General features: G+C 49.0%; 7 protein-coding genes and 1 non-coding gene across 8 annotated transcripts; 3 read left to right on the top strand and 5 right to left on the bottom strand.

Annotated features, from left to right (window-relative positions):
* Window positions 1-298: 298 nt before the first annotated feature.
* YALI1_B00198g (uncharacterized protein) lies at window positions 299-3,292 on the top strand (the record flags this gene model as incomplete). Its single annotated transcript, XM_500337.2, has 1 exon — window positions 299-3,292. The coding sequence occupies one exon, from the start codon at window positions 299-301 to the stop codon at window positions 3,290-3,292; it is 2,994 nt and encodes a 997-aa protein (XP_500337.2).
* A 232-nt stretch (window positions 3,293-3,524) lies between these two features.
* On the bottom strand, window positions 3,525-3,601 carry YALI1_B00165r. Its single transcript has one exon. It is a non-coding gene; the product is annotated as a tRNA-Ala (tRNA).
* Window positions 3,602-5,235: 1,634 nt separating this feature from the next.
* YALI1_B00133g (uncharacterized protein) lies at window positions 5,236-6,807 on the bottom strand (the record flags this gene model as incomplete). The annotated part of the gene is made up of 1 exon (XM_500336.3): window positions 5,236-6,807. The coding sequence occupies one exon, from the start codon at window positions 6,805-6,807 to the stop codon at window positions 5,236-5,238; it is 1,572 nt and encodes a 523-aa protein (XP_500336.3).
* A 988-nt stretch (window positions 6,808-7,795) lies between these two features.
* On the top strand, window positions 7,796-8,471 carry YALI1_B00121g (uncharacterized protein; the record flags this gene model as incomplete). The annotated part of the gene is made up of 2 exons (XM_068281892.1): window positions 7,796-7,987; window positions 8,031-8,471. 2 exons carry the CDS (start codon window positions 7,796-7,798, stop codon window positions 8,469-8,471), a joined length of 633 nt encoding a protein of 210 aa, XP_068137993.1.
* Window positions 8,472-9,593: 1,122 nt separating this feature from the next.
* On the bottom strand, window positions 9,594-9,981 carry YALI1_B00101g (uncharacterized protein; the record flags this gene model as incomplete). The annotated part of the gene is made up of 3 exons (XM_068281891.1): window positions 9,594-9,710; window positions 9,763-9,823; window positions 9,884-9,981. 3 exons carry the CDS (start codon window positions 9,979-9,981, stop codon window positions 9,594-9,596), a joined length of 276 nt encoding a protein of 91 aa, XP_068137992.1.
* A 1,903-nt stretch (window positions 9,982-11,884) lies between these two features.
* Window positions 11,885-13,315, top strand: YALI1_B00082g (uncharacterized protein; the record flags this gene model as incomplete). The annotated part of the gene is made up of 1 exon (XM_500335.3): window positions 11,885-13,315. One exon carries the CDS (start codon window positions 11,885-11,887, stop codon window positions 13,313-13,315), a length of 1,431 nt encoding a protein of 476 aa, XP_500335.3.
* Window positions 13,316-14,489: 1,174 nt separating this feature from the next.
* YALI1_B00049g (uncharacterized protein) lies at window positions 14,490-15,149 on the bottom strand (the record flags this gene model as incomplete). The annotated part of the gene is made up of 1 exon (XM_500334.3): window positions 14,490-15,149. The coding sequence occupies one exon, from the start codon at window positions 15,147-15,149 to the stop codon at window positions 14,490-14,492; it is 660 nt and encodes a 219-aa protein (XP_500334.3).
* A 204-nt stretch (window positions 15,150-15,353) lies between these two features.
* Window positions 15,354-16,439, bottom strand: YALI1_B00037g (uncharacterized protein; the record flags this gene model as incomplete). Its single annotated transcript, XM_066094080.2, has 1 exon — window positions 15,354-16,439. One exon carries the CDS (start codon window positions 16,437-16,439, stop codon window positions 15,354-15,356), a length of 1,086 nt encoding a protein of 361 aa, XP_065950152.2.
* Between the last annotated feature and the right edge of the window lie 3,700 nt (window positions 16,440-20,139).

The following is a 20,139-nucleotide window of genomic DNA, read 5'->3' as shown; positions in this document are numbered from 1 at the left end:
GTGATTTCGACTGTAATTTCGACGGTGATATCGACTTAAATGGTGTCGAATAGAGTCAACCTACAGTGTACTCTGCATCATCCCACTTTCAGGGGCATATTGCGGGTAGACAATTGGATTGTGAATAATACTCCAAAACATCTGAGAAAAATACAAAAAATACGTCTTCCTCCAAACGTCAAAATGGCGCTATCATATATTTTACAGCATTTTTTAACCGCAAATTACACACGATTGCAACTACCCCCTTCCCCATTAAAGTTGCTATCTCCCATGAGAAAACCTTGTTCCAAAACGCATGCTTAATTTTTACGCACTTCACTTTGCAGGTTACACCAACACCCTACTTACACCAGTACTCACCACACAGGCGGTCATGGATTTGACACCAGAAAACTTATTGCAGGCGCTGGAAGCTGCCGGAGATCAGAGTGTGGGGGGGCCACGAGATTCGGGGCAGCAACAGCTCAAGCTGTGGGAGCAGGTTCCGGGGTTCTTCTCTCTGCTCCAAGACGCCTATCTCGATCAATCTCTGCCTATTCAGGTGCGATGGATCGCAGTGATTTACTTCAAAAACGAGAGCGAGCGCCACTGGCGCAAGTCGGCGCCGTACGCAGTGTCCGAGCAGGAAAAAACCGCCATTCGATCCAAGGTGTTTGGGTGCATTGATGAGTCGAATCGCCAACTGATGATCCACAATGCATATGCCATTGCGCGGCTGGCGCGAATGGACGTGCCTGGCGACTGGCCTGATCTCATGGACCAGCTGCTGCAACTGCTGCGCCAGGGCGTGGAGTCGCAAAACTACACAAAACAACACAATGTGCTGACGGTGCTCAACCAGGTGATCAAGGCCTTCTCCATCTCGCGGTTCGGCCGTGTGCGCCAGGCACTGCTGGAGTCATCGCCGGCCATCCTGACACTTGTCACGGACCTCTACGCCAACTACTCCGAGGCCTGGATGGGCGACGTGGAAAACAACACCGCCAAGATGGAAATCACGCATCTGTGTCTCAAGCTGGCACGGCGGCTCATTGCCGAGGGACACGACCGGGCCAACCGGTCCGAGGACTGCCGACGATTCTTCCAGATCACCGTTGTGCAGCTTCCCGAGTTTCTCACAATGTACTCGGACCGTTTCTCCGGCAACGCGCTACTGGAGAAACACGTGCGGGGAGTCGGCAAGCTCTACCACACCATGCGGGAGCGGCAGTCAGTGTCGTTTGTGCTCATGCCCGACTCGCTCAAGGTCGCAGAGCTGTACCTGCAGCTGATTGAGAGCAAGAAGGAGCTGTTCCACCAGGACGACGACGCCGCTGAAGAAGCCGCTGAGGACTGGACCAAGGTTGTGGTCCAGGGAATGCTGCTCATCAAGCATCTCATTGGCGTGCTCTACCGAAACGGCGCTTCCAACTTGCTCACATACAAGACCGACGAGGACAAGGAGGAGACCAAGGTGGCCGTGGACATGCTACGGCAGTTTTTCTCCGAGGCGCTGGTTCAGCACCTTACCGAGCTTCTAGTCACGTGGTACTTGCGTCTTCGACCCGCTGATCTGGTCGAGTGGCACGATAACCCCGAAGAGTGGGCCAATGAGGATCTCAACAATGCATGGGAGTACCAGTTGAGAGCGTGCAGCGAAAAGCTGTATGGCGATTTGGCAATCAACTTCCGGGAGATTGTCGTTCCCATGGTTCTGAAGAACCTGGAGCAGAGTACTTCTTCCTCCGATGTGTTGGCCAAGGACGCTGCTCTTGCGGCGTTCGCGACCGGCTCGGCTGCTATCTCTAAAGAGGACTCTGCCGACTTTGACCAGATTTTCCCCCAGGTTATCATCCCTCAGGGCCTGGCCAACGGTTCTTCCGAGTACCGTGTGCTTCGAAGACGTGTGGCGATTGTTCTGGGCGAATGGATCACGATTCAGTGCTCTCCCGAGAACAGAATCAAGGCCTACGAGCTCATGGTACATCTTTTGAACCCGCAGGATCCTTTGAACGACGTTGTGGTTCGTATTACAGCTGCTGCCGCTCTCCGGTTCACTGTGGACGATTGGGATTTCGAAATTGATGGCTTCTTGCCGTTTGTGGGCGACATCTTTGTCCGTCTTTTTGCTCTGCTCAAGGAGGTGAAGCAGATTGACTCCAAGGTTGTACTGCTTCGAACCGTTGCTGTTGTGGCAGATAGAATCGGTGCTCGAGTTTCCCCGTACGCTGATACGGTGCTTGAGATGCTGCCCGCATTATGGGAGGAAGCTGGAGAGCAGCAGTACCTGCGAGTCACCATTGTCCAAGTGCTGACTTCTCTGGTCCAATCGCTTGGACGAGACTCCACGAAGACTTACAACATTGGCATGCCTGTTATGAACGTGTCTCTGGACCGAGAGTCTCCCTTCCACGCTTTTTTGTACGACGATTCGTTACTGTTGTGGGAGGCTCTTGTCAAGAATGCTCCTGAGCCCAACGACACCATCTTCCAGCTCTTCCCTGCTGTCACTGACGCTCTGGACCGGTCCACGGAGAACCTGTACTTCATTCTAAAGATTCTAGAAGGATATGCTCTTCTGTCTCCCGATTACACGGTTCAGAAGCACGGCCACACCCTGCTGAGCATCTTTGGCAAGTACATGGACATTTTGTCGTTTGATGTGGTGCAGCAGGTAGCGCAGTGTGTGGAGTACATGACCTTCTGTTCGAACCCCACGCAGCTCATCCAGCTGGCTGTTCAGACGGGCTTTTTCAAGGCCATGATCAACTATATTATCGATAAGGACCAGAACTCGTCTCCCACAGCCATTTCTGACTTGCTACAGGTCCTGGCTCGTATGATTATTGCTGCTCCCAACTTCCTCATGGAGGCTGTTGCTGAGCCGGAGGTTCGATCTGCAGTCATTACAGCCTGGCTGGCCAAGTTCCAGAGCATGTGCAAGCCCCACGAGCGCAAGCTGGCGACTCTGGGTCTCACAGCGCTCCTTTCGTCTGGAGACCCTGTTGTCAAGCAGCATATGAAGGATATTGTGGGCTGCTGGGTCGAGCTGACCGATGAGGTGGCGGAAAATGAGCAGGGAGACTGTAATGTCTACTACAGTGTTTCCGAGTGGGTTGATCCCGATGAGCCCGTGTCCCCTCACACTCAGCGTCAGCAGGATATCAAGAAGAAGGACCCCATTCACACCTATCCCACCAAGGCGTACATTCAGTCGTCCTGCCAGAAGGCCAAGGAGAATGTGGGGGATTCTTTCCAGGAGTGGTTCGCCGAGTGCGGAGCTGTCAATCTCGGCTCCTTTGGACTGTAGATAGTGGTGTATGAAAGAATACACGTTAGCATATTACAAGTAAATACACGAAAAATAGATTTCAACATTAAATTAGAATGCGTAGTAATCGAACTCTGGGACATACGACAAAACTTGTCATGTGGGCGAAAAATGATATATTATGGGAGGTGACTTTTGAAAGCACGTGTCTGTTGAACCAAAAAAAAAAAAGGAACTCACTCCTGTTTCTTGCACGGAGTACAAAAAGGAATGGACGGACCGGAATCGAACCGGGGGACCCGCGCGCATGCTAAAGCGCATGTGGATAACCAACTACACCAGACGCCCAATTTTCTTAAAAAGGTTGAAAAGTTGGGGTCTGCACGCGTGATCCTGCTTAGTCAGATTTTTATATTCAAACAAGGCGTTTCGAGATCCAGGTAGATAGTTTTGTTATTTTGTACCTCATTAAAGAATTACTATTTTATTTGAAGTTTTAGGTGTCTTCAGGCTACGGTATTCCCGTATTTTTTCAGTAAGTATGATTATGTCAGCATATCATGACCTTTTTCTAGCGTCTTTTTTACCAATTATGGAGGTAATATCCATTCCATGAAAACCATCGTAATATTATTTGAACTAGAATCCTGATATGGCTGTGCTGGTACCCCACTTGGCGGTAACCATGGCACATTTGAGAGATATATTGAATGATTATTCCAGAATGGAAGAAACTTCCCATTTTCCTGTTCATCGCAGTATTTATTATTTCTTGTCTTTTTACCTTCTGTTATCAAAACACACCCTACAAGTACACCTACAGTGTATATACTGTACTTCGAAGTACATACATATATAGTGCCAAAACACACCCTACATCTACTTCCATATACAGCTGCCGGCGCCGGTACCGGTACGAGTACGAGAACTGTACGAACTCTAGTAATATTGCCAATTAAGTCTGGCGTCCAGATGCGCGCATACCACTCACTTCTCGTGTTCGCTCATCGTATTCGCTTCTCGTATTCGCTCCTCGTATTCGCTCCTCGTATTCGCTTCTCGGTCACGCGTCTCGTATTCCGGTGGTACAGTACCTTTCTTATATTTACCCCCACTGCCTGATTCATCGGTTGGTCAGCAAGGGGCAAATGCTATTGAACTGGCCGCTAGCGTCGACATGGGTATCTGTGTATTTTCGTTGCATATTGCTTCTTTCACCGTTTCTTTTTTCTATACGAGAGAGCCAAACTTGAGCCCACACGGCCAACTGAATCCACAAAGTCAAACTATCCAAATTCAAGGCTCCATTTTACTCGTACTCGTCTCACACTGTAAACAATACTGCGTTGGCTCACAGACTGAGTTGTGCCGATCGATTTACAGGGGTGGGTCCGAACGGGAGTGAAAAATGAAAATCGGATCGTCGGTCGATCCAGACGGAAACAGTGGCAGGGGCAAACACAAACGCGAGTTGCAAGACCCCAAAACCTCAATTTGATATAACTACAACTATGGTCTGTTTTATTTCACAATATTACACCCAAAACGCATGTCGTTTTCACTCCAACAAGGTAATCTCATTGAAACATGGTTCCGTATCTGCTCGGGTCCCCGAAACAACACGTGCAAGTCAATTCAGATCTGGCTTTGGTAGGAGATAAACATTCGAAAAGTGATCCACCATAGTGACCATGTTGTATCCACAATCAACCACTATCAGGCTCTGTTTCCAATCCAATAAAGACACCATGAAGTTTCATCAACATGTCGTGGAAGCTTCCTTAGACCAAGTCTAAGTCAGTGGAACCAATTCAGACCTTCACTTAGTTGCCGAGGTTGTCAAATGAACATGGTTGTAGTTGTGCCGTGTGGCATAGTTACTGGCTACAGTACGGATGAGTCGTGGTCCCGCTCATGCCGACTACAATGCTACAATGACTGTCACCCAGCGCTCCGGTCATGCAAATAAATATTTTGATACGTCAAACGTTCATGCCATGATACCTCCTGGGAGGCGAGCCATACGGCTTAAAAGAATGGTCTCCGACCTTCAAATCCACCTCCGAAATAGGAGAGGCGTAGTTGACCATGGAGTTCTCATCCTCAAACCGCGTGAACACCGCAGGCAGACCCTGATGCTTCGGAACCTGGGGTGGCTCTCGGGGCACAGGAGGAAGCTCCCGTGTTCGTAGAGGCGGTCTCGCCTCTCGCACCGGATCCCGCTCAATTTTGCGCTGCACGACCCGGTAGACAGGTTTCTTTTTGGGCTGCTGCAGAATCTCGGGAATAGGAGCCACGTTGCCTGACTCAGTGCGGGCGTGACCCGGTGTGGGGGGCAGCGAAAATGCAGAGGTTTGGGGCGTCACGGGTGGAGCTGCAGGGGTGGACTGCGGAGGCTCAAACGGCCGCATAGGCACCGGGTGAAACAGCTGCGGTTGGTACATGGGACTGGGAGGCATGTACATGTTCATGGGAGGATGCCCGGGATGGTTGTACTCGTCCCATTGCTGTTGTGGTGGGTAGCCGTAGGGAGGGTACATCATAGGAGGGGGAGGGGCAGATGCAGAGGTGGTGGCGGCAGAGGCTCGTCGTGAGCGTCGTTTTGACGAGCGACGGGAGAGGTCAGCCGTGGGGGTTGTGTCTGTAAAAGGCGTAGTTGTGGGGTTTGTTTCATGTGAAGACCCTGTCGATGTTTTGGTTTGGGTTGGATCAATATCAACGTTGGTCTTTTTCAGCTTACCACTGATGAGCATCCATGCAATAGCAGCACAGGTGACCACGGCGGCGGTTACTGTGGCGTAGAAGATGAAGTTGAAGAAGTAGTGGATGCCCTTGTGGATGTAAATCTCCAGCAGCGGTCTACCAACGGTGATGGCGAGACCCACAACAACAGCAGCACCCGCAAGCAGCAGAGGCGACGACAGGAATGTGTTGGAGTAGTGTGTCGCTTGTTGCAAGGCTTGCTGTCGAATGTTTGTCACATTGGGAAGCGAGAGGCGTTTTGTTGCTGGCGTAGGAGAAGCCTTTTGTGTTGTGTGTGGTTGTGCCTGTGTCTGAGTTTGAGCCTTTGGTTTCAAGTAGTCTTCTCCAGGGGGAGTAGGAGGAGCATTGACCGGCACGCTGAGCAGCGATGGCAATGGCTGTAGTTCTGGCGACATCATAATATCTCTCATTAGGGGCGAGTTGTTGCTGTTGAAAGCTGTCACGTAACTTGAGTTGGTGGCAGCACTACCCCTCCTGGGTGGCTGGCTCTGTGCTGCAGGTGCAGGTCGTGTCCATGAGTTGTAGAGGTCTGAAGCTCGGCCGGTGATGGAGCCCAGAAGCTGGAAAATCGGGGGGACGGATGTACTGCTGGTCTGAGTCTTTTCAGGCGTTGGTGGCCCCGGTGTCGGCCCTTTGGATGACGATACAGACCGGTCTCGTTTTCGTCGCCGGGTCTTTAGAGTTTTGGGGGGAGATTTGGGTGTTGTGGGAGACTGAGGTTGCCCTGAAAAATAATCTCCGTCGTCGTCGAAGTCCACACAGGGCACCTCGTCTTCGTCCGAGGAGTGCATTTGCTATGTGGTTTGTGCTGGAGAGGAGGTTGACGATGTTTTTGTGTTTTGTGTTTTGTGTTTTTTCCAATTTTTGCTGAATTAATATCGGTTTTCAAGAATTTGAAATTTTCACTTTTTCTCAATTTTCTCTTTTTCCAAATTTTGTCTTTTGTTGATCAGTGGAGAAGTGAACTTGGAGCAGAAACAGCCGTTGGCGTTGGGCTCGTGGTTGGCTGTCACAATTTGTGCAAGTCGGTCAATCGATCCGGGGCCTGGGTCTTTATATCTATGTCAGCATGTGCGCTGAGAATTATTATTTGGGCTGCAGCGTAGCTGATAAGGGACCATACATGAGCGGCAAGGTGTATGCCACACCCAATATGAGACAAGGCTGAAGTGGGGAAGGTTGCAGGAGCTGAGTGAGGTGACAGACACAGGCAGACCCAGCGGGTGATTGCGCTGAATATATATACCTGGCCACTGCCCATTAACTCTGAGTGTAATGCTGTACCTAGGCCAAGGTCCCCCGCTTGGCGCACTGTGCCGTGGTTCTTAGCCTGCGGTTTAGTGCTGTGCCTGTCATTGGAGCCCCACTCGTGCATCTGCAACCCCTGAAATTCCAAATTCAAATTCGTTCAAACACTCGATGATACTCACGTTCTGTTCTGGGTGCAGAGGTGGAAAGACTCCATCTGGGACCGGCCCTTTATTTATAAACTGCCTACCTGTAGCTGAATACTAAATATTAATATAATAATAATCTTGTCTCCTAAATGCCAGATTCCCGGGCATCCGATTGGGACTTTGAGTCCTCCTCCACCAGATATTATTGCCAAATACGATTTTTCGCCAAAAAAACCTACAAGTAGCCAAAAGTGGCCAAACCTAAACACCCACATGACCCATGTACAATTTCCCACCACGCATATATAAAGCCCAGGCTGTATAGCATGTGTTACGAGCGCAGAGCCGGCCAAAGACGCACCAAATCACCAGTGTACAACTTATGCGTACATTGTACGGCTGGGGCGGTGGTGATGAGGTTATTTTCAACCTACTTCCAGCCCTCAATCACTGCCAATATATACAAGTAGCACCTGGATGCGTGCATGTGACTGTTCTTTTTTATTTCGTGATGCATCAACACCTTGTGCGGGTGCACGTGATGCGTTTAATGGGAGCAGCTCTGACGTCATCCGTGATGAGGCTTGTGGTTTTGTTGCCAAATGCGTGGAGCAGAGTATGACTGGTACAGTCTGTGGGGCAAAGAGGCAGCGGAGAACTGCAAATATTCAAAGAGAAATATTCAACAGAGAAGTATTCTGCTCGGAAATGTTCTTCACCGAAATATTCAACACGGAAATATTCAACAACTGTATGTACCGTACGCACGAGCACACTCACACCAATTTTATTGTCTGACGTGTTCGGTGACAGACTCAGTATTACCTTCAGCAAAGGTGGGGTGTATTAAGACACAAAATGCACAACACCATGAGGCGGAGGGGAGTTACTGGCATGCCAGATGTTGGCATCTTGTTGGATTTTTGCTCCCGAAAACAGAGTGGATTCTTTTCTGCTATATAATCCGGCCACAGGACAACATGTTAAAACCCCAATCGAGTTCCGTGTGTAATATTTTGCCGCGCCAAAAATTACAACGCGGTTTCAATGGCAGGTGACAAAGAGACTGACACTTAGAGACAAACACTGAGAGACTGACACTGAGGCTGACACTCAGAGATTGACACTGGGACAGACACTCAGAGACAGACACTCAGAGACAGACACCAGTCAGACGTCTACTACGGGTCGCGTCTCTGTTATGGCCCCAACTCAGCAGTTGATGACTTGTCTGATTTAGAGGGCTCATGTGACAACCAGACTGTATGAGGCCAACCGTCAGCTGTTGTTGTTGTTGTTGTTGTTGTTGTTGTTGTTGTTGTTTGTTGTTGTTGTTGTTATTGTTGTTATGTGGCATCTGATGGGTTACGCCAAAGCTCGGTTGTGCTGTATTAGAGACGTCAGTTATTAATCATGTGGACAGAAATACTACTTGTAGCTGGACGAAGATAGGGGTAACTATAGTGCGGTAACAGAGTCGGCAACATGGAGTATTCTTGGTTCCGTTTTACGGGGAAGGCTGGGAGGATCGTTTTGGTACCAAATACTTGACATCTCCGTCTTTTCACTATCTCGTTTCGTTTCATCTCACCACTTCGTCGAGTTTTCCTCAGCGTGCAAACTCCGCTACAACACAAGACAGACAATAACAGCAAGAAACAACAACCTCTGCAACAAGAAAAATATGGCAAGAAAAAATATGGCAACAAGAAAAAATATGGCAACAAGAAAAAATATATGGCCAACAAAGAAAAAATATGGAAACTGCTGCTTTTATTTTCAGCCATGGTATCGAAATGTTAAAAAAGGGCAAGTCTCGTTCCGTGATTGCAGAAGTCCCTTCGATGTCACTGAGCCGTACAATTGTAGTCTACGATGAGTACTGTGTAAGACTAGACCCACTAATTGCACTGTGGTCACAACTGACGAGCTTCCCGATATGCTCCACCTGTTGACACATGTCACTTGCGTGCTGCTGGGGGCTCTATTACCAAGAGATGAATGTCTCACATTGGAAAACGCGTCCTTGCACGGTGGACACCACCTCGGTAGCTGTCACTCCAGAAAGAGCTCCACACTCGCCATTTCAGCTTTCAAATCACATGTCAAGCCATGCAGGTATACTTGGACCTTGTTGACACTCCAGCCTCATCGGGGAAGAATCCGATAGACAACAGACATTAGGGAATGGCGGTGACAACAGCGAGAATGTTGAGCACGATGCCGGTTCGCACAATGTCCCATTGACTAGCCCCAAGATTGAACAGCAGATGGAACCAGGTGGCATGGACGTTTGACTAGTTAGCGAGGAGGAAAAAAAAGAATGGTGTGTTGTTGCGGGTTACTCACGTCAAATTGGTCAGGCGCTGGTGCTTCGCAGCTCCAGGTCGTCCTCAATCCCCTCGTATCGCTGGGACAACAGGAAAATGACGGTCAGAAAGATGGACAGCCCCTAGAGAACCAGACTCACGAGCCTAGCGTTGGAGTGTCGGGATCAAGGTAGTACGTACGAAAAGTGTCAGCAGGGGTAACAGTGTTGGGGCCTCGGTGTATTGGCAAACCCCCCATGACTGTGGTCAAGGTGCAGAAAAGTCAGATTGCAAGCCGTTCCCAATGGAGATCCATCAACAAAGACAATCAACAGCTGGCAGAACGCCGCCCCTTCGCTCCAGACTCCACCCGGCCATATTGACGCCAAAATGGGAGCGAACACACATCGAACAGAAGCAATTCAACGGTTTTACACTGTCTACAACCGCAATAACCACTATGGGCCACACGTAAGTATCGAACCCCAGACTAGTTTTTTTTTTCTCTGCATATTACATTCATTTAATTATAACTTTTGCTGTGAAAAATAACCTTTTAATGAAATGTACGCTTTCACGAATATTACTAAATTAAACACGTTTAGTGTCATGGTCAACTTTGGCACGTACCTATTTCCAGTAAAAAAAATCATAAAAAAAAACCTGTCAGTCCGTGTTGTATTGTTGCCACATGCTTCTCGTGTTTGTTCGTTCATCGGAAAAACGCCACCTCCAGTCTCCAGTAGACGTTACACATGTTCCAGAACACTAACCCGGAACCTAAAAGCCACAGTTGGAGGTCGAGTGTGAATAGTGGATTTGAATGGTGATAGAAGAAGATATTACCACTGTCCAGTATAAAATGATCGGAGAGATTACGAAAATTTAGTTATATTACTTTTTAAAAAAATTAGCAACACAAAAAAAGACTCCCGCTCTCAGCACTCCCTTCACACACCCGCCTTCAGCACACCCTTCACACACCGTTAGAGGGTCGATTAAACGGCATTGTTAAGCCTTTCTAACTTCCATCAAGCCACTGATCTTAACAATTAACCATAACCTCTCCATCTTCGGTCGCACCGACAAAAGTTGGGCTGTCAATTGGCGACGCAATATGGTAGATGGAGAAAATCGGATAATTTCATTGGAATCTCTGGTCTCTTGAGAATCCGTAACTACCCCAGCTTTAGCTATATCCGAAATACTACGCCCACAATGCAGTATTTGGCATCCTCCACCTTGGGTGCCGAAAAACCAATGTTGCATTGGTGCCGTATGCCAAGCCACTTATGCGAGATTAAGCAGGGAGAAGGGGGATAGTACAGAGCAGAGTTGGATTGTCAGCATGTGAGCCCCGGAGCCCGCGAGTTGCCCAACGCATCTCGATAAGTGGCTTTCATTAGACTGCCATTTAGTTGTTGGATTTGGGTTCTTCGGGTGGAGACAACCTTGTGTGCTTGGAACAGAGGGAGGGAGGGCAGGTGACGGTGGTAGAGAGATCCTAGAGATATTCTGAAAAGTGCATTTTGTGTAGTTCCCTTTATATCACTGATTTACCCTTTTCAATCAATCGTCCCGCCTGCGTAGCTCCTACTGGAACCTCCACTCTTGGAGACAAGGTTTCGATAACGAAACTTGACAGAGTTAAAAGAATGAGATCATACCATTGGTAGATGAGTGTATGGCTTGTATGGGGTTAGCTGGAGCTGTCTGAGGTTAATTGGGACCCTGAAAAGTTGATTTTCGAATTTCGATTTGGAAAAAAATCTTCCATATCCTTCAATTGACACCATCTGTTGTTATTGTATTCTGCAGAATACTATGTACTGTATGTAACGGGGTATTTGTATGTACCGAGTAAAGAAGACTCGCCCTTTGCTGTCCCTGACAAACCACAAGCAACTCATTCTGTTGTCTTCATCGCACCCTCTCCCCCCGAAAATCTACCCCCTACTGTGGCTCAATGCCACCCTACCATCACCAATTCATCATCACCACCTCCAAACCTTCTCCACCCTGTGCAGTGCCGTATGAACTATACTCGGATCACTCTATCGGAGAGTGCTCTCGCGCACCTGGAGTCACCATGGTATATAACCAGGCCCAGTTCACCAGATGAAAACCATCCAAACACAGTCTTCTGACCTTTCTCCACCACCATGATCAACTCTTTTGTCAAACTGGCAGCTCTTATGGCTCTTGCCAACGCCGCTCCCGCCTCCAACTCGGGCTCCACTCCCGGAACTCTCAAGCTGGACTTCACCAAGCGAGTTGAGAACGTTGCTTCTTCCAACAGCCCTGATCCCAACTCCCCTTTCAACCCCGGTAAGGCTGGATCCACTCCCCAGGCCACCCTCAAGAACCATCTCATCTACTACGATACTGAGATCACTCTTGGAACTCCCCCTCAGAAGTTTACTGTAGATCTCGATACCGGTTCTTCGGACCTGTGGGTCGCCGCTGACGGCTCCAAGGGCTCCTACGACTCCAAGAAGTCCTCCACCTACCAGGACTACAAGCCCGGCTTCTCCATCTACTACGGAGACGGCTCCCATGCCGCTGGAGACTGGGTCAAGGACACCATTGGCTTTGGAGGAGCCACCGTTCCCCAATTTATCTTTGCCGCTGCCTCCAACGTTTCTTCCCAGGAGCAGATTTTCGGTATCGGATACAAAGGCAACGAGGCTTCCACCTTCGAGGGCGAGCAGGTTGGCCAGACCTTCCAGTATGACAACTTCCCCATTCGTCTGGCTCAGGATGGTATCATCAACACCCCTGCCTACTCTCTGTACCTCGATGGTCTTGATGCCTCCACTGGCTCTGTTCTCTTCGGCGGTATTGACACTGGCAAGTTCTCTGGAGAACTGGCTATCCTCAAGACCCTGACCGATGAGGGGGCCTCCAGTCCCCGAGAGTTCTTTGTCACTCTTGACAGTGTCGATGTTTCTGTCGGTGGCAAGAACACCAATGCCCTCGACAAGACCCGCCACGTGCTGCTGGACTCCGGAACCACCCTCACCTATGTTCCTACCGAGACTTACCAGACTCTCATCAACGCTCTGGGTCTTCTTGACGATGACAACTATGGTCCCGGAACCACTAAGGAGCACATTGACCAGCTCAAGGCCGACAAGGCTGTCGTCTCCTACAAGTTCCAGGGCAAGAAGATCGAGGTGCCTGTGGACCAGCTATTCATTCTCGCCACCGATAGATGGGACAACCAGGTGTACGTGAACCAGAACGGCAAGGTCGAGGAGTACTACACCTTCCTGGTCGGTGACGGATCTGACGGAGACCGGTACGACCCTCCTAGTGAGATTGGCTACATTTTCGGCGACTCCTTCCTGCGATCGGCCTATGTGGTGTACGACATTGGCCAGGATGTGATTGGTCTTGCTCAGGCCGACTACTCCAAGACTGGCGGCTCCATCGAGCCCATCAAGAAGGGCGCTGATGGTATCCCCTCTGCTACCTCTGCCACCGGCGCCACCTGGTCCATCAACCACCCCATCACCACCTCCCCCACCTCTGGACCCCAGGCCAGCGCCTTCACCAAGGTCAGCGCTGTCGTTGCCCACCCTACTGCTTAGTGTGTGACCGGTTTTTCTTCGGCCACTGGATGGCTTATTTCTTTAGTTTCTATGATTATTAGTGTGAACAGACGTGTATGTGTATATGTAAAGTACAGTAGTCACCATCTCTTATGACACGAGCACTTTACATGAGCCCCACCCAAAACCCACAGCTGAATTAGATTGCATAATTGGCAATTGTTTCGTACGGTAATGAGCCAATCAACAGATGTAATTTTCCAGCAGTCAGGAACGTCTTTCTCACGTCTTTCTTTCCTCATTTCCACATACAAGACTTTAATGTTGATAAGGTTGGCATTTGGGGTAATTGATTTGCAGCGAGTGCATGGTGAGGCACGTTACATCTGGAGGCGAGCTACGTCAAAAAGCCTACGGAGATTGTACAGGTTAAGTTTTACCCGGCCGTCGGTGATACGGCAGGTCGTGTATATGAGAAGAGAGCGTATTTATGGATTTAAGGAGTGTATGAGGAGTCCATAAGGGTCCTAAGTGTCTATTAACCACTCTGTCTACTTGTACAAGTACAAATTTCCATTCTCTGTTTGTTTTAAGACTTCCAGGTAAAAGTACTTGTACAATGGGTCTAACCTATATGGGTCACATTCTGTCATTGTAATTACTCGCATAATGACACCTTCCCAGTGGACAACAATCGAGCAATGGAAAAGATCCACACGAACAACCACTCCTCAGAACAACCAGATCCCCGGGTATATAGACAGCCGCTCAACTTCCGGCATTCAACGGCCACACATCCAGTAAGTGGACATCACGCAGGAACGGAACCACTGCCTCATCCAAAATAGATGGCGGCACGAACCACTCAGAGCCCATCTGCTACAAGTACTGTAGCTTTTTGAAGTTATTACAAGCCATAGCAGAGCCGAGAATGACCAAACACAGATCTATCTCTCCAATACATCGTGTGTGTGTTTTGTCTGTCGATTTTCAGCACCCCCTTTTCTACAATGTAGACAATGTAGGTTCAGACAACCCACCGTCGATAAACAAGACCCCCCCCCCCCACGGGGGGTAACCACGGCAACACGAGAGCTAAATAATCCGTGCACCTCCGAAAATCGAACCGTTCATCTCTGACTGCACACAGGATACAATCGCTAAAAGTCAATAAATATATAATGCAACTATGAAGGTCCGCTCTGGACGCGTGTCATCTTGTTAGTGTTTGTAACCGTCGCCTTTCGACCTTGACGGCTCTTCTATCTTCCACGGGAGATCCAACTTCAGCTGACTCCTCCTCATCGTCTCCGTCATCGTCTCCGTCATCGTTGTCGCTCTCCTCTGAGTCTTCCTTCTCCTTCCCCAGTCTGGCTTCCAAGTAAACAATGGAGTTGTAAGCGACCTTCTTTCTGCAAATGCTGCACTCTCCCTTCAATTGCGTCGCTCGAACTCCGGACGATAGAGCCGTGTAGATACAGTCCCCACAATAAATGTGTCCACAGGGAGTCACACAAAGGACTTTGGGCGGATCGAGACAGATGGGACACTTGAGCTCCCGCAGCTTGTTGTACTGGACAGCCGGTTTCGTCGTAAGGATCAGATCATCCGACTCCGCATCGGATCCATGTTCCGACTCGCTTTGCGTGTCGTATTCGTCCAGGTCAATCACCTCTGGTGGCGCTTGTGGGGGGTATGTGTCGGTTGGAGAATCATCTGAGATGTATTTCGGCGACTCAGGCATATGCTTTTTGTGCTCTCCAAGCGGTGGTGAGCGTGTGTAGATGGTGGCAACGTCGTGAGGTTCGATCCGTAGAAAAAGATATGCCGATGGCAGTTTTAGTGTACATATGCATCTGGCATGCATGACCATTTACAGCATGTGGTGGTGAACAAGGGGCGGGGGATGAAAATCAGGGCGGACGTGAAAAAATGAAGAAACACGAATGAAAAAACAAAAAACAAACCCCCCGATAATCTGGAGGAGAGTCCTATAAAGCAGTCGATAAAGTATAGAACTGAATGTTGTGTGTATTTACAAGAAAACTGTCAAAATTGTCAAAAAATCTGGGACATGCTACATGCACGGGGTATATACACGAGGTGCGCAGTCATCGGTCAGTTCAGGTTTTCGTGTCGTTGTCGGGGGAGTCGGTAGTTCCAATTCGGGGCTCAAGTTTTTGGCTGAAGCTGTAACATGTTTCCAGAAGATGGTCTGATGTTCCTGATCAAGGTACCAGACGGAGTCGATGTCATCGTGACTTTCGTCAATGTCATTTTCGTCATCAGAATCACCCACAGTGTTAAAATACGAAGGCAGGAGACTGCTAGCCACCAAGGCTACATAGTCTGCAACCTCGTCAACTCTCACCTCGGTGGACTTCTGCCACAGGTAGACTGCTTCCTTGATAGTCATGTATTTTGCTCCCCGGATTGTGTCGACGGCTATGGTGAGCAAATCCGGCAGACTGTAGATCTGACTGAAGGACAAAAGCTCCGCTGCGTTGTACGTGTCCATATTCAGAGGTTGCTGATAAAAGTACCGAGTCACCATCTCAACTGTTGTTTCAGGAAACGGCAATTTCATGTCAACAAACCCCTCTTGCTGGTCTCTTCGTTGATCCTTCAGTCGTTTGAAATACGGCCACAGACCCTCCAAAACCACCTGGTGCACGTCTATCATTCCATATTCCCTACTAATGAGGGTGAAGTCCGCAGTTGATTTTGTTCGGATTTTAGCCAGTGGCGCAACGGGTTCACTGTCCACTTGCTCAAAGAGTTCGTAGTTCATCTTGAAGCTGTCAATTTGTGTGACTCCCATCTGGTTCCAGTCGTATGTGAGGTAGATGAGGAACCTCGTAAAGTTGTCAGTTTCGCAAACAAACAGATGGGGAGTGAAAGCCTCACATTTTGGCTTGGTGCTCTTCTTTTTTTGCCAGATCATGTCGGACCCTGCGCTGCTGTATTGACTCTGGGTCATTTCATCGTAATAAAGAACCCGGACGCGGTGATAGTGGCTGTCACAAATGCATGACATGTATTCAAACACCAGATGGAAGGTGCCAACACCTGTGATTGTGCAAGAGTCGGACAGGTTGATATCCAGATGCTGGTGGAAGTCTGCCAGGGACGCTGGGCTCTTGATCCCCACTGGCTGGTTCATAGAGGACTATCGACGACAAGTAGAGAACAACAAACACAAGCGGGTAGGTGATACTTCAGTCCAAAGTACACCAAGCGGCTGAAAGGTACATATAGAAAGCAGTAACAGTCAAGAAGCTGGTCCGGTTCAAGTGTACTCACCGATATGACTTCCAAAAGGGGTAGGTGGAGAGAGCAAGAGGGTGACACCGGGGCTTTCTGGTAACTAGATGGACTGATTTGAGTGTTTTAAAATTGATCTAGGAGAGCGATAGAAACAATTCATTTTTTTCTTTCCCTTTATTTTGGTGCAACTACAACTCGACTCAACACGAGCTATAAGAAGCCAGATCAAGCGGAAGGAATAGCACAATGCGACAACTGAAACACAGGAAGCAAACTGACACGAATTGGGGTTGCGAGACAGTACTCTAGATTGATCGTTTTTGACATTCGCAGACTCGTCGATGGTTGTAATATTGTAATACTGTACTAACCAACACGAATCGCACATCAAGGAAGCACAAGATCCGTTTACCGCATGTGCGTGTGAGAGCGAGCAGCAGTATGTGGGTACGCCCTCAACAAGACTATACGGATCTCTATACCATTCTCACCTCGACGACGTAATCAACAAAGTGACAGCGCTGTTGACCCTGTAGGGTAATACCTGGCCAATTCCTCACATCATCATGAGAAGAGTCAGCTTAGTCGTAGACGAGGTTTCCATCCTGTAGATAGTGTATATGCTGACCTAGAATCCCTTTCTGGTGAATGATGAAGCACACACCTGAGGCCATACCGAGAGATATGGTCACAGTCGTAAGTGTGAAGAAAGATGATATTGGAATACAAGGAATACAGGAGTGTATGTGTTATCCTGGGTAGCATGGCAACCCTTTGTCCATGATATCAGGCTTGACATCTCGATATTAATGATAGTTGTACCCGGGGCCCCACGTGGTGGGCCCTTATTGAAGTCTCCCCCGGACTTCTTGACGGGACTCCCTAGCGGTTCACGGGTGACGAATCAGGCGGTATTTCTTACCGCTGATCCCTAACATCATCCTCCCCTAAAAAGTCGTGGAGCAAACTTCCCATCTTACACGTAAAAGCACCATGATTCAATGTCAAGATGTCCAAGACAAAAATCTTCATGAACAACAGTAGTCGCCAACAGAGGCACATGAATCCAATAGACAGAGTGCCATGGATCGATACTGGAAACAGACTCATCAATCTCGTAAGGTACCGTGAAAACACAGTCAGCGACAACCACCATAGACAGCACACTTGGAACAAGCAACTCCTCCATTCTCAACGTGCAGCGCTTAACGGTTATCAGAAGCTCCACGGACTAGAGTCAGTCGGTCTAACAAGTTTTTCAAAGACTTCCCTAAAGAGTACGAACACAAGTAACTCTCAACTAGTGCATGAGTAGAAACGATCAGCACCAGTTTAACCCGTACTTCGGAACAAATATCTTTTGACGGGATCAAGAGATCCTAGGGATCAGACTATCCATACAACAGGTGCAGCTCTCAGCGACAGAGAACATACACGAGTACGTCGAACTCCTCATGTCCAGAGAACAATTACAGCCGACGACATCAACCCGAGGTCAATGTCAAGCATAACAAGGCAAAGCACAGCCAACGTCGCAGCTGACGGACCAACCCCGACAACCACATCGATTAGGCTTCAACAGTTCCAGTGACATGAACACTCGCCTCGGAGAGGCAGACTCTCACATCCCTAACAGATCAGAGATGGCTGTAATGTACCAAGGTAACTTCAGCAATAACACTGAGCCGTTTCGTCCCTTTCTCATCCCACCTCAAAGATGGTCGTCGCATCATCTTCAACGCGACTCACACACTTCAAGGGGTCTACCGACACAGACAGAGAGAAAAGTCTGGTCTAGTCCCTTAGAACAGCAACATGATGATAACAACCTGTCATTACTCACCTCAGAACGACAACCCAGTCGAACATACCAGAGGTTTTGGCAGTGGAAGCGGCTAGTTGTAAAGCCCAAACAACAGACTTACAAAACGGGGAAAAAAAACCCTGACGAACGAGCCATGTCCAAGTTCGATGATAATGGGTGTGCCGCAAAAAGTTTTTGTCTCCAGCGACACTGACCAGTAGGTCGCATGAAGGAACTGAGCTGACAAATACTGGTGACGGAGTTTAGAGAGAACCTCAATCGTTGGTACGCCAACCCGGTGTCAATTCGAAGACACTCTTGAATTGCTAACTATTTCCCACGAGTCCATATGACGTCCCAGGCCCCTCTTGGAGACGACGAGACAATAGTCGTCAGAGTTACATGTGTTGTACAGCTGTTAGACACAGCCCAACATAAACCTTTGGTGGCAGATAATGTACACCTTGCAACAATTCAACCAGAAGACACTTGCAGGGAGCCTATCTTCCTCAACAAACGTGTTCCCATTGAACTCCATCGACTAAGGACCAGTCGTCTCATGAAGCCTCCTTTAGGCAATCAACACGCCAGTTCCACTACATAGTGGGCTCGATGCGTCGTGACCGAGTTTGACGACAACGCTGAACGGAATCCTTTTAGGGGATGCCCTCCACCGCTGCCGAAACGACTCTCAAACTGTTCCTATGAAGCACAGCCGAACCAAAACCCGTCGGCCATCCACACGGAGAAACTATGCTACAACGAGTGCGAGTTACGTCCCCTTGTCGAGCACGTCTCCTTGGGGAGAAGGGGGGCGTCACTCCTTTGAACTTGACCGTCCACCTTATGGCAGTAGGAAGGCATGGAAAGCTGGCAGAACCGCAGCACCTTAGCTACTCTCAGTGCAGACGCCACTTCTGATGTCGCACTGCCGTGAGCTTCATCACCGACGTCGTTCCTCCGGGATACATCATCCACAGACATCACCCAGAGACACCATCACTCACTCAGCCAGCTCCTCGACGGCAGGAGCATGACTCCCACGACGATAGCATGAGACTGCTAGACCGATATGACACCAAATACATTGTCGATAGCCATCGCCATTTCCCAGCTCTCATCCTTGGAGAGTAGAGTCATAGCCATTCCAACTCTTTCCCCTACTCGTCCCCTACTCACTCCCTTCTTCCCACGGAGGGACTTGTTGATAACTCCGGACCCGAGGGGCGATACAATCTTCACCCGTCAAAAAAATGTCCGACAACTAGAGGGCTCGTCTCCACTAGCCTCTACCTGTACCCAGCCACACCTAAAAAATGCCGGAGTTATGGAACGATGACCTCAACTAGAGGCAGCTCAACGGTAGTGACTTGGCTAGTTAGACGACAGTGGCGATGTGGTTTTTGTGTCGTGTAACCTGATCGAACTTCCCAGGCCTGGTTCTCGCCCCAGAATCGAATGAAACACGAGCATCGCTACCATATGTTAGAACCCAGGCCCCGTGACTAAGCATACTGATGACTCAACCGACGTAGGTATGGTCACTGTCGTTAGTGTGAATAAAGATATATTAACACATGGAATATATCGAGGGTAGCACCGCAACCATTCGCCCATGATATCAGGTTTAGCATTTCGGTATTGATGATTGCGTCCCACGTAGTGGCCTCTCAGGATGGGCTCGCTTCGTAGTCTCCGCGGAGTCCTGACGGGACTCCACTTGCGGTTCACTGGTGACTAATCAGACTGCTATTTCTTAGCCGCTGAACCCTAACATGTCATGTCAGTTGCG

This window comes from Yarrowia lipolytica, chromosome 1B (assembly GCF_001761485.1).
Source record: "Yarrowia lipolytica chromosome 1B, complete sequence".
Lineage (NCBI taxonomy): Eukaryota > Fungi > Ascomycota > Dipodascomycetes > Dipodascales > Yarrowia > Yarrowia lipolytica.
This window is presented reverse-complemented; position numbering and strand designations above follow the sequence as displayed.